General features: G+C 53.4%; 1 protein-coding gene across 1 annotated transcript; it reads right to left on the bottom strand.

Annotated features, from left to right (window-relative positions):
* Positions 1-844: 844 nt before the first annotated feature.
* Positions 845-11942, bottom strand: LOC120908471 (mediator of RNA polymerase II transcription subunit 12). The gene is made up of 11 exons (XM_040319457.1): positions 9684-11942; positions 8931-9622; positions 7139-8839; positions 6882-6938; positions 6021-6105; positions 5231-5953; positions 4968-5155; positions 4609-4891; positions 2991-4542; positions 1738-2922; positions 845-1189 (listed from the first exon to the last, which is right to left on the bottom strand). Exons 1-11 carry the CDS (start codon positions 11547-11549, stop codon positions 1029-1031), a joined length of 8493 nt encoding a protein of 2830 aa, XP_040175391.1. The 5' UTR covers positions 11550-11942; the 3' UTR covers positions 845-1028.
* Between the last annotated feature and the right edge of the window lie 1831 nt (positions 11943-13773).

The following is a 13773-nucleotide window of genomic DNA, read 5'->3' as shown; positions in this document are numbered from 1 at the left end:
TTAATGGTCCTGCAGCATACTGTGTCGCAGTAGATGACACCGGAAACCGAAAACAATAACGCTCACTCACCTGCGATTTCATGAGAAAGTTGTCCGTTTCATTGAGCTGCTTCGAGACGGATATTACCGTGTTGTGGATGAATTCGTTGAGCATCGAAATGCAACGTTCATCTGCAAGCGAAACAAAAAAAACATGCACATTAAATTCGAGTGGGGGGGGGGGGGTGTGTAGGCAGGTCATTGCGTTGCAAATTTTCCACTTACTCATCGCCCGGCGCACGTGCAACCGGTGCATCTCCTCGTCCGAAGCAACGACCTGCGGCGGTGTGCTGGATGCCGATGATTCAACCGCTTCCCGGGCAAACGTGTACGATTGAGGCGCCGCCCCGGATACGGACAGATGGGGAATTCCTTTTTCAATCGATATTACCTGCCGAACAGAAACAGACCCGTCGGTGGGTTTTGTAGAGTTTATACTCAGCTCCGCACCGCGCTTTCACTCTCCGCGAAGGGAATGGAATTTGGGGGCGGTGTTACCTCAGCAGCCTCGTCGTCATCCGTTTCGGAAGCTTCGCCCGCAACAATGTTGGGCGTTTTGCACTCCATTTCCAGCGAAAAGGCAAGCGACCGAGAGCGATTTCTCCGTTTGCAAAGCTGCGCCGACTTGGATCTGTTTACAAATAAATCGGACAAAGCGTTTGTTGACATCCTTTCTGGCGTTGCAGCTGTCACAGAACGCTGTCAAAGAACGTTCTCGGCAAAAACAAAAATTCAAACGAGACGTTAGCCCATTTTTACATTTCTTTCACACCAAGCGCGGACAATCGTCAGTACAAAGAACGCATTATAGCTTATACTCATTTTATTGCGGTGTGTCTATTCCATATCTAAGAAATATATATATATGCGCCTGTCCGAAGTCACAGTGGTAATAAATATGTGTAAATGTACTTGCATGAGGATGTACTGTCTTTCATCATCAGATCGCTTGGGTTGCTGGTTTTGTAGCTCGCTTCGCTTTCCACTCCTTAATACTGCGGAGGCTGATGAGGATACTGCTGGCCCATCATGTTGTTCTGGTTCGGCATCTGGCGCTGTAGCTGAGCCACCAGATTGGGCGTCTGCTGGGTGCTCATGCCCTGCCCTTGATTCTGCATCATGCCCTGCGCGTTGCCTCCTTGTCCCATGCCTGCAAGTAGAGAGAGAGTGAGAAAGAGTACGATATCAGATATGAGCATTAGTGATGAGTAAAGTCAGCAACAATATGGAGTCGATTCCGATCCGACTCTGATAATTTCGGATTCCGGAATGTGGGTCCACCTAGCGTTATACGGAGTCGTTCTGAATCGTCCGGAGTCGTCTGGAGTCGCCCGGAGTCGTCTAGAATCGTCTGGAGTTGTCCAGAGTAGGAGTCATGCGGAGTCGTCCAGAGTCGTCCGGAGTTTTCCAGAGTCGGATGGAGTGCTTGATAACAGGCACATTGCACCGGACGGCTCCTGTTGACTCCGACCGACTCCGATTCTGGTAGACTCCGATCGACTCTGGCCGACTCCAGACGCCTCCGCGCGACTCCAGATGACTCCGGACGGAACTAGTGATTCCCAGTTTTGCCGGAGTTGGAATCGGACTAACAATAGTTGGAATCGGATCGGAACCGTGGGTGCGCTCCAGAGAGCACATCACTTATGAGCATGCAACATTATAAATCACCAACCAAGGTTTTATTCGCTCGCTTACCTGAGTGTTGCTGCATTATCAGGCGCATCCGTTGCTGCTGGAACTGTTGCTGCTGATTCTGGGGCATATTGCCCCCAACGCCCGGTTTGCCGCCCTGCCGAGGATACGGCGGAACGGCACCCTGATTGACGCCCATGTTGCCCATCGTTACGTTCGGTGCATGCTGCCCGTACTGACCACGGCCGGCCGCCATTGCCGCCCGCTGCTGCGCCAGGAACTCGGCCTGCGTGTTGCGCTGCTGCTGGGCCATCGGATTGAAGTTGCCCATCATGCCGCCACCCTGGCCGCTCTGCTGTCCCATGCCCTGGTTGCCGTAGTTGGGATAGTTCTGGTTGACGTTCTGGTACGGCACATTCTGCCCCTGGAACATGCCACCGCCCTGCATGTTGCCCGACTGCTGCATGTTCTGCATGCCCATGCCCGGATTGCCCATGGCAGGGTTTCCCATCCCAGCTGCATTCGGCATTCCGGCGTTGCCGCCCATACCGCCGCCCTGTCCACCGGCACCCATCGGTGCCGTGTTTCCGATGCCAGCGCTGCCCATGCCGCCAGTAACCATCCCGCCGGAAGTTACCATACCACCACCGCTGGTACCGCCCATTCCGCCCGCACTTGCGCCCATTCCACTGTTGCCGGCCATTCCGCTGGCCCCTCCGAGTCCACCACTGCCACCCATACCCTGGCCGACCAAGGCCGGATTTTGCTGCGGATTCATCATGCCCGTCTGTATCATGCTGCCCCCGGACTGGCTCATTATCGATCCCCCGGTCGTGCCCATCATGGCCGGCGTGGTTTGATTCATGATGCCACCGGCGCCCTGCTGGCCCTGGGCAGTCTGCTGCGCTCCCATCATTCCACCGGCACCCATGCCCTGCGCACCCATTACCGCACCGCCACCCGCGGTCCCAATGCCTGCGGTGCCACCAGCCATGGCAGGATTCATCGGACCCATGCCGGCCTGTGCACCGACAATCGGGTTGCCCGGCATTCCTGCCCGCAGCGGGCCGCGCAAAAAGGGTTGCTGAGGATTACGCTGCGCCTGTTGCTGCTGCGCCTGTTGTTGCTGCTGCTGCTGCTGCATAAAGCTGGCCGGATGACCAGCGTTGATAGGCAATTTGGAGCGCAGCATGTTCGAGAGAGCTTGTTTCGAGTTTGTGTTCAACTGTGGGCGATCGAACCGATTCACTGCAAAGAAGGAGGCATGAAAAAGGTCAAAAATGTTAACGTAAAGAGGACAGAACACTCATACTCACTCGTTGCTTGACCCATTCCGGAATAGAACATTTGCTGCTGCTGTTGCTGCTGCTGCAGCTGCTGCTGTGTTTGTGGTCCCTGCTGAGCGCCTTGCTGGGGTCCTTGCTGCGGTCCTTGCTGTTGAGACGCTTGCTGGCCTTGCTGTGGCGTTTGCTGCTGCTGTTGTACTTGTGACTGTGTTTGTTGCTGTTGTTGCTGCTGCTGTTGCTGCTGCTGCTGCTGTTGCTGCTGTTGCTGTTGCTGTTGTTGCTGCTGTTGCTGTTGCTGTTGCTGTTGCTGCTGCTGTTGCTGCTGCTGTTGTTGTTGCTGCAATGATCCATATCCTCCCCACTGTTGGTTGCCGCCCTGTTGTTGGGCCAGCTGAGCCATGGGATTTACATTGCCAACGAAGCCCATATTCGGATTGCCTTGGGGTTGCTGCTGCTGAGCTTGCTGTGCTTGCTGCGCTTGTTGCGCCTGCTGTGGTTGTTGCTGTTGCGGAGGCTGCTGCTGCTGCTGTTGTTGTTGCTGCTGCTGTTGATTCATCATACCGCCGCCCATGCCCGCGCCGAGCCCACCCATTCCCGTCTGCATTCCGCCCATGTTGCCCTGTCCGACGAGCTGGGCCGGGTTTGCCTGCCCGTACTGCTGCTGCATGTGCTGCTGGTTCATTGAGCTCATCGGCCCGCCCATCTGCATGCCTCCCATGCTGTTGTTTTGCATCTGCTGGAGCGTTTGCTGCGGTGTCATGGTAACCTGCTGCTGCTGCTGCTGCTGTCCCTGCTGCGATCCGAGCTGTTGCTGCTGCAGCGCCGACTGTTGTTGCTGCGGAATGTTGGGTTGCTGTTGCTGCTGCATCATCATTTGATTCTGCTGCTGCTGCTGCTGTTGTAGCTGTTGCTGCTGCTGCTGCTGTAGTTGTTGCAGCTGTTGCTGCTGCTGCAGCTGTTGCTGTTGTTGTGCCTGCTGTTGCTGCAGGTGCAGCTGTTGCTGCTGCTGTTGCAAGTGTTGCTGCTGTTGCAGCGTTTGCTGCTGCTGCATCTGCTGTTGTTGCTGTTGTTGTTGATGTTGTTGATGCTGCTGCTGTTGTTGCTGCTGTTGTTGCTGCTGCTGCTGTTGCTGTTGCATTTGTTGCATCTGCTGAGGTCCTGCCGCTGGCTGAGGTACGATCGCCGGCATAATCGGCTGCTGTGGTTGGCTTTGTTGCACCTGTGCTGCAGCCGTGGCTTTCGTTTTACGTTTGCGGGTCGTCGTTTTACTCTTCTTTGAACCCGTGCTCGGGGCCGGCGACTGGTCCGACGAGGGCGTATCGGCTTTCATGTCGTCCTTTAGCTTGTCCGGCAAAGGATCCACCTCTTCGGGCGGTAAAGGCAGCGGCTCGTAGTAGTAGCTGCTCGGCTTGAACAGACTGTGCGTGTGGTACTTCAGCAAACGATGCGTCTCTTCGTACGCGAGGGGTTTGCGTTCGATTTTCACCGCTCCGAACCAGGCCCAGGATAGCGGGGCAGGATTTTTATGTCCTTCCAGAAGATCCCAAACGCTTACACGTTGCTTATCACCCAGTCGAAGGCCCTGCGGAAAGAGGAACGGGGGACGGTTTTCATATCCTGCGACGCACTATTTAACGAAGATACTTACATTCTTCTTTTCGATACTATCGATTGCAATCTTGTTGCCCTTCGCATCGGTTGACGAGCCAGCCGAGTCGCAGGTTAGGACCTCACACGTTTGCTTCGCTAGCGGGAGCAACTGTCGCACGTACTTGATCGAGGGCCCATTCTTATCGCCAAGCTCTTTGCGCAGTTTTTTCATGAGGTTTGTATACAGCTTCTTGTTCTCATCGCGCTCCGTCTGGCTGTCGCTCACAAGCGTCGAGTGTATCAGTGTGGCCAGCATATCGAGTGTCGTGGTAAATAACTCTCTGTGAAAGACACACGCACCAAAGCCGCGATTGAACAAAAAACCGTCCACTCACACACACACACTAATCTACTTACGAATTGTTGCTCAAATCAATCACACCCTGGCTGATGAGCTGAGCGAACAGAATGGCCCAGTCCGTGGTGGAGGTGGCATTTTTCATGATTGCATCGAACAGTCCTCCAACAAGCGAGTAGCGTAGCTGTAACGCATCCAGCATTTTCTCAAACCCGCAAGGATCCTCAATGCCTCCGATGGTTTCGAGCTGAGGGAGCAAGCAGTAACACCATTGATCGATTATAAATTATGCCAAATTGAAAGGAAATTGCAGCACACTCACACTTTGATCGCGATTCTGCAGGAATTGGGACAGCTGCGAGTATAGCGATTGCAGCAAACCCTCCTTCTGCTCATCCTGCCCCTTTAAACAGGTCAGCACCAGTCCCAGGAACGGCTGATGGTTCAGCTGCGCCGACTGTTTGCTGCCAAAGGTGCTGCCGTTCGAGCTGACGGAACTGTTGCTGTTCGCGCCATGGTTGTGGCTGTTGTTGTTGCTACTATTATTGCCCCCGTTGCCATCCTTGTGTTTGCTGAACATGCTCGTGCTCTCCAGCACCTGGCCCGACACTTTCAGAATTCTTCCCTGTACCGCGCTCGGCAGCTTCGAAACCAAGGGCGCGACCAGCCAGGTCGATGGTTTAACCTTCTCCTGCTTCACGTCCGGGCTGTTCAGTATGAACTCGTTCACGCGGAACACATCGATCGCTGCCCTTGCCACCATATCGAGCCAGTTGGACAGATCCGGCGAGCTGCAGTTGGTCTGCTTAAACATAAGCTGCAAGTCAAGCCACGAAATCCGCAGCGACCACTGCTCCAGATTCTCCAAGATGCGCACAATGATCGCCTTCTGGTCGAGCTCGGCGATCAGATTCGACTCGTGCTCCGGATAGCAGATCATGTGCAGCAACCGTTGGGCCTGCTTTGCTGTCAACAGATTGTCGATCAGCATACCATGCTGGCAGAGTTCTTCCGCATGCTGCAGGCAGCGTTCTAGGACCCATTCCTGCAGGAAACGAAGGGTGTATTATTCCACTGTGCACGGAAAGACGATGATCGTGTTCGGAGCTTACCTGGGAGCAGATTTGGCGCAGTACATGCTGGGCGAAATCCGACAGGCTTGTCGCATTGTCCTGATTTAGATGCGAATTTTGTTGCCTGGGAAATACAATGTAAACCGCATTAATACGCTGTTGAACCCAACCTACTACGATCGTAACGGGTTAACACTTGAGCTCTAAAATGAATGGAGGTGTGAATGGATGGAAAATGGATAAAGGACGCCAAGAAGACCAGCATACACACATAAATCGAAATCCAACCAAACGGAAATGATAAAAACAAGGCAATTCCCATAGTGCGAAAACAACACCCACAAGGATATGGTATGAAACAGAATGAGACATTCATACAAGCACAAATTGATCGCAAATGTAGCACAAATTGGCATTGTTTCTTTTGCCGGATTCATTTGCCCAGGGGCATTTGCTTTCTATCGCTGCAATTCGTTGTAACTTCAGTGAGTATGGGTTTTGTACTTGAAGCAATCATTCGAAAATCTCCTAAAACTGGTGAAATTATGGTGACGGGATGTGATTATGATTATGGCGATTATGGTATTGGATCATTCCGCATATAACATTGCTAACGATAGCATTTTAGTACCAAGAATGAGAACCAACCACCGATGGGCGAAGTGCAATCCCCATGCCATGGCGAGGGTGTTTTTGGGATCTTGTAGATTCTCACTCTCTACACACAAGAAAAAAACGTGCGTGAAAAACTGATTAAATGATACCGGAAGCGATAAAACACGGGTAACATGGGACAAACACAAATAATAATAATAAAACAGAACAAAAAACAAAAGAAAATATATCGAATGATAACGTAACGTAAAACAAATGAACTCAAACGGCAAACCATTCGCACACCTGCTAGAGTATAATCGAGCGGAGGCGGTTGGAGAGAGTTCCCCCAGTTCGATCATCCTAAATCAGGAACCAAGAAAAATAAGAGAAAATATCGTATGAAAACTCATCAACTAAATCGAACACAATATGATGAGGGTCAATAATATGCACATCGCACGATAGAGCAGATCAAACGAACAACAACTCTATCGATCGTTGTTTGCTTTTACACTTCAATATCATCCAGCCCCGCCAATAGTCAGTGCTCGGCTACTTACGAAACATCCAGCATCGATTCATCCGGGTTCCCCAGTATGGACAGGTCGCTGGTACCGAGAATGTGACTCAAATCGCCCGATCCGGCCATACTTTTCGGCGTACTGCCCGGGTGGACCGGTGTGTTGAGTCCGCTGCGCTTGCCGCTGCCAAAGATGGACGACACCTTGTGGGCCGTTGCATCGCCCACGACCAGAATTCCCTTCAGCACGGCCAGCACCGGCGCGACGCCGATGTTTTTGTGTGCCGCAGCGAGCAGGTGCCGATCGCAGCTCAGCTTAATGTTGTGCGCATTGCCGACCGTGATCGGATTGGGCGACGTGCTGACCGAGTACAGGCCCGGCTGCGGACATTCGATGGTTTTGAACAGGCGCAGCAGCAGATGGCAGGACAGCCTGGCGCCGGCCTCAATTTCGGGCGTCGTTTCCCCGCGCCCTTTGCACGCCTGCACCAGCGACGGTAGCGCTACGTGGGCCACAAAGTTCTCCAGCGAGAAGCAGTGCCTCGCCACCAGAATGCTCGTGAACACGGACAGTGCATTGTGGATGTTGGTGTTCTGCACGTCCACCTGCGTCAGCACGTCCACGTAGTAGCCGGCGTCGCGGTTCGAACCGCACAGCGCAATCAACACGCCCAACCACTCGGTGCTGAGCGAGTTGCAGCACGCCGTCAGCTCCGCACACATGGCCGCAATGTCGTTCAGGCAGTCGTTGTCGATGTCGCGCGTCACTGCCACCACGGCATTGCACACGAAGCTGTACCGGTTGGAGGCGGACTCGTTCAGCTGCCTTGCCCAGCCACTTTCAATCTTGCCGCCGCGGCGCGGGTTCGTGATGATGTCGAGCATGAACTGCGGGTTGTACGTGTGCGCGGATGGAGTGGGCTGAAGCGGCGTGTACAACGCTTGCTTGATCTTCGGGTAAGCGTTGTGGAACGGCTCCTGCTGCGGGCGCGCCTTGAGCGACGAGCAGGCCGAGTACAGATCGTACAGGTACGCCAGAATGCACCGTTCTGCCGAGCTGCAATCGCTCGGATTGCTCACGTGCTTCACAATCCGGCACAACCCTTCGAAGATCGCGGTCGTTTGCTCCTGGGACAGCAGCAGACAGCAATGGTACCGGCGCAGCACGCCCACCACATACAGGCTGAGCGAGGTCGTGTAGCTGCGCACGAGCGCCATCGAGCTTTTGCCAATCAGCTGCAGCTCGACCTCGGGCAGTTCGCGCAAAATCTGAATGCAGGTATCGATCAGCCCGTAGATGTTGAACGCTGACTCCATCAGATCGAACAGAAACGCCACGTGCTCCTGCACCGGCAGATAGTTGCTGTTGCCGATGGCGAACGCGTTCAGCATCTCCTGCACCTGCACCGCACACTGCCACGTGACGACGTGCTGGTCGAAGTACGACATCGCCTGGCACTTGTTCGAGGTGGACTCGAAGTTAAACTCGCTGCGCGAATGCTTCTTCACCTTGCCGCCCTCGGCCACGTCGATGCTGAACTTCTTCGAGAACAGCTTGCAGATTTCCTTCGACATCTTCTTCACCGCGTGCTTCTTTTCGTCCCGCTCCTTGCCCACCCCGTACAGCAGGATGTACCGCTGGTTGCAGTCGTGCTGCGAAATGGGATCGTCCTGGCAGAGTGGGAAGTGCTCGGTGTACAGGAAATGGCGGCTAGATGATTCTGCCTTTCCCAACCCCGTCCTGTGGAAGGAAATGAAAAATAACACAGTTTACACCCCGTTGTCTTACCGACCGCGAATCAATCGCAAGGAGGGAATGAAATGGGTCTTACACTGACGGTGCTGCATGTTCCGGATCCTTCGGACTGTCGGGTGCATCCATGGAGTTTTGCTGGTCCTCTTTGATGTGCTGCAACAGCTTGTCGAGATCGTCGTCCACATTCGAGTCGTCCAGATCCTCCAGCTTGCCCTTAAAATCCGTCTGCAGCACATCATCCTCCACCCCGCCGCCACCGTTCGGGGAAGAGCTAGTGGCCGGTTTGTTCGAGATTGGCCCCGTGCCGAGGCCTGCGTTGCAGATCCCTTGACTATCGAGCGACAGCATGCCACCGGCACCGGTCAGCAGATCGCCGCGCGAAATCAGACAGCACATGTACGCATCGTGCGAAAACACGTCGTGCCGAATCAGCTCGCTGAACAGGTGCACGAGGTTGGTGAACTGAGATTTGTTCTGCGGGCTGCCCGCTTCGTCCAGCACCGGGGCGTCGTGGTCGAGGAAATTCATCAGGATGTGCTGAAAGACGGGCTGTCCACCGTTCAGGCCGCTGCCGGACAGAACCGAGTCCTTGTCGTCGGAATTGTTCAGGTTGTTGGTGTAGCTATCGTTTTCCAGCGCCGTCAGCACCTCGTTCTGCCGCTTGTCTAGCAGCCAGGCCACCACCATTGCCCGATGCTCTCCCCAACGCTGCCACGATACGGCCCATTCGCACAGAATCTTCACGATCGAGGAGTCTTGTTCGACATTCTACAAGGAATTGAACAGTACGTTAACATAAAACATCAAACGCAATGGATATTAGTCTTACATATTCAAACTGCTTCGTTGCCGCATCCTTCCCGTCGACTGCAGCGAGCCCGGATGGCATGTTGCCCGTCCCGCTGCCACCACTGCCACCGGCTGCCGAAGCGCTTTCGGCCGGTTTGAGCGGTTGCACCTGGAACGGGGGAAATATCTTCGAGTACAGCGAATCGAGCGAATTGTTCGAATCCATCCGATCGAAACAATGCCCATCGAGCGCGTCCAGTGTGGCCAGGATCTTCAGGCTCGCGTTTCCCGCAGCCGTCTGCCACTTGTCGATACACCACCGCGATTCCGCATGCCGGGAGCGCACTTTGATGCTTTCTTCCGCCTCGAACAGCTGGCGGCGTATGTCTTCGTTGGATTTTTCGTATCGCGTCGGTATGGGTAGCGCGGATGGTGCGACCGGCAGATGGTCCAGCGGACTTCCCGAAAGCACCGACGAGGAGCGAGTTTCCCCGACGCCACACCACACCAGTGCGGTGGGACACTCGAGTGTGATGACCTGCAGAATGGACGACAGCTGCAGTATCACGTCCCGATGGTGGGAGCATTGCAGATACTCGGTGAAAATCATTTCGTACGGGTTCACCTTCGGCGGTTTGCTGTCCGCGGGTTGTGCCACTATACCGACGGTGCCCTCTTTCGATGGCTTGTCGTTCTGCTTCTCGGACTTGCTTTCGGGCGCCTCGACAGACGGTTGCTTCCCGCTAGCATCCTGCGGTTCGGGAGAGCTCAGATTGATGTTGTGGCTTTCGGCCATCTGGTTTATGAGCTGGGCGAGCTTTTTCGACACTGCATACGCCAACCGACGGCAGAACCGCTCCGATTGTACCAAGTCGTACAGGTATTGCATTGCCAGGGGAAGATAAATTCTCAGCAACCCATCGTCCGCGTTCGGGGAAGACTTCATCTTTTCCAGCAAATCGATAATCCAGTTGAGAAATTCCTGCTTGTCCAGCAAACCCTCCTCGTACATGTACTTGCAAAGCTGCGTACTGTAGTTCCACTGCTTCTGGGCGATGCGCTGCTCCTCTTGGGGCGAAATCGGTTGCTGCTGCTGCTGTTGCTGCTGCTGGGCATGCATCGAGCCGCCGACGACCGGATTTCCACCGGCCGGACTGTGCATGCTGCCGGCCGGGCTGGACAGGGGCGGTGGAATGGTTACCGCATTGGTCCCACCCGCTCCGGAGCCTAGCCCGAGCCCGCTGGCTCCGCTGCCCAGCCCGCCAGAGCTTCCCGCACCACCCGACGACGGTTTCTCTTGCAGCGGGCCCTGATGATAGTGCTCGTGCAGCTTGGGAATAAGATCTTTCATGAACTTTATCATCGTTCCCGTCCATTCCGTCGCCGGGTCGGGCATCTGACGCTTCTTGATCTTTGCCTCCGAAACCGCCACGGTGTAGGCGGAACTGAGCTTGATGAACCAAGCGGCCCGCTGCATCGTGACCTGGTTTTCGCACAGCATGGCAAAGATTTCCTCCTTCTTGTTGAAGGACGGTGCCTTCTTCGCCAGACTGCTCAGCGGTTTCGTGCCGGCCAGATCCTTAAACCACGTATCCAGGGTGGTCTTGTTGCGGGCCGTCACCGGCCAGAAGTTGTCCTTCGGATTGATCTGCTGCTTCTTGCGGCCCGAATCCGGCAGCGTCATGAGCTCCTCCTTCTTGGCAAGGATCGCATTGAAGTAGGCACCGACTTTGCTCGCGGAAACGTTGCAGTTGCGCGCGGTGCCAAACTCTTCGGAAAGTTTGTGTTCGGTTGCGAAACCATGTTTGACGTGCGTGGACGTTAGCTCATCTTCCCGCTGCTTCGCCTCCTGCGGGTACACATCCGGTGGGCCCAGGCGCGGCCGCTTCAATGGCCGCATATTCATTGTGATGCCGCCGTTCGTCGTTCGTCGGGGCTGACTGTGCAGCTGCTGCTGCAGAAAGCACTGCAGAAAGACCTGCAGGCGATTGCAGGTGTGAGCAAAAAAGGGTACGGCGCTACGGAAGGTGAGTTGTTTTCACACGGGCGTTTGATGTACACCACTCTAGTTCCCATGGGAAAACACAATCGCATTTGCACACGTTTTCCGCATCGTACCGGGTGCACTTTGCGTGAATCACACTTATCGAACACAATACTACCTATCGGATCACCACATTTCGACAATTGTCGTGGATTTCACGTAAAATAATCCAAAAATAAAAGCCAATTCGCTCGCAAAGGGCGATTGAAGAAAACAAAATATGGCTGCCGGATAATGACAGTACCGCGATGCTATGCACAAATCCAGGTTCGTCCATTCGCCCAATTCGGTCCGCGAGTTTTGTTTACCTTTCTCACCGTAGGCCGGATAATCGAGGAAGGAACTCACAAGTCTAGATAAGGCAGCGCTCTGGCATCAATCGTCATCAAGACGCTCTGTCACCTGTTCGATGTCTTATAGACCTGTCATGATGCTCCAAATGTAAACAAACGTCCATGCCAAAACACATACAGTGCAAACACATGCATTATGTACACGTAATAGTTTAACACGTTTTAATCTTGTATATTTCATGTTATAATTGATTTTGAAGATTATATGGGTTTGTTCGAGTCGGATGTCGTGTTCGATTGATGCCAGAACGCCGCCTAACACAGCCACACTCGGTTATTCGGGCGCTACCGTGACCCGCAGTGCAAGTGACAGCGATTTGCGAGGGCGCGCGAGGGCTCGCACGCCATACAAGTTCACTGCTCCAGAGCCCTCGCATTAAAGAGCTTGCGAGCCTTGGAAGTGTCATTTGAGCGAGACAGCTGTATGTCAAGTGTATGGCTATCTCTTTCGGGCAAGAAAAAAGCTCCGAAATGCAACGGTGTTGGTGGACAAAATTTAAATGGCCAAAAATTTTGACCACACACACTCTCTCCCGGTGCCTTCCCCTGTCCTCTCTTCCTTCAGGCCCCTTCCTCTTATTTGCGCGCGCCGCTCGCTTGTGTGCGATAGCTCATCAGCTGGTACTGGTATATGGTAGGGTTGTAGTTGTATCTTGAATTGGCGATTGGTACATATATATGTAGTGTATTTGGTTTTACCTGTGACCTTGACGATGCGAGAGCCGATCAATTCTGGTGTTGAAGCAATATTTGTGCTATGCTGGTGGTTGCCGTTCCGTGCCGTTTCCGATGTGGCCATTTGATCGCCATGTCGATCAATGGTTATGAAGCCAATTTCAAACGAGCGAAGGTGAAGGGATAGTTCCGAACCGGATTTTTTTTTTATCATGTGTGATACTCCAATGGTGATCTCAACCCGATGTAAGCTGGTTTTAACGGCCATATGAGATAATGTACTCATGTGTTAAAAAAATGTCGCTTTTTTTTCTTTCCTGATTTTCCCGAAAATTGACCCATAATTCAAATACGATTTGACTATTTTCATTGATTCCTCATACAACGCATGGAAAGAGGTAAACTGGCTTCGGGGGGGCGCCAATTCATTCATCTCCGCTCCCAACCATTCATCACCCGAACCACCCACAATCTCATCATTCCATCCACATGCAACGACATTTCCTTCTTCTTTAACAGCAAAGGTCTCAACCGAAGCTTCTACAGACTGCTGCTTTCCATCTTCCTGTTTCTTCTTCTTCTATTTGCCGTATCCATCTATCTGGTCATGCCCGCCAATGCAAGCTTTAGCGTCTTTTTTTAGTACCACACACCCGGCTGGCCAGTCCTTACTACGAGGGGACGGTCTATATGAGGCTTGAACCAATGACGGGCCTGATATTATCATCCTTTATGTATTAATACAAAATGTGCGACAAAACAACACATAAACGTCGTTCAACAGCGCTTTGGTTTATTTCTTTAACACATGATTATAAAGCCACATACATAAGGAAGAAGAAAAAGAAAGCCACGTCCAAAAACACACGCGGGAAGGGGAGGGGGAGAGAACAGCCGCTCTCGGTTCCATGTCAAGACCCTCATTGAGGACATCACACGCTGACAGCGGCTTTTTCAACGATGAGCCCTCAGGATCGGGCCGTGATCTGCGCACATCCTTTTGAACGTGTCACCAACTGACAATAAAACGTTAGAAACGGACTCTCTCACCCGCAGGT

Source organism: Anopheles arabiensis, chromosome 2 (genome assembly GCF_016920715.1).
Source record: "Anopheles arabiensis isolate DONGOLA chromosome 2, AaraD3, whole genome shotgun sequence".
Taxonomy (NCBI): domain Eukaryota; kingdom Metazoa; phylum Arthropoda; class Insecta; order Diptera; family Culicidae; genus Anopheles; species Anopheles arabiensis.
Note: the sequence above shows the minus strand (reverse complement) of the source record. Positions and strands in the feature narration are given on the sequence as shown.

Coding starts and splice junctions, on each gene's coding strand:
- LOC120908471 (XM_040319457.1), bottom strand. CDS start 11,549: ATGAATATGCGGCCATTGAAGCGGCCGCGCCTGGGCCCACCGGATGTG. Junction 4,892..4,967: donor ATTGATTTGAGCAACAATTC/GTAAGTAGATTA, acceptor TGTCTTTCACAG/AGAGTTATTTACCACGACAC. Junction 1,190..1,737: donor GATAATGCAGCAACACTCAG/GTAAGCGAGCGA, acceptor CTCTACTTGCAG/GCATGGGACAAGGAGGCAAC.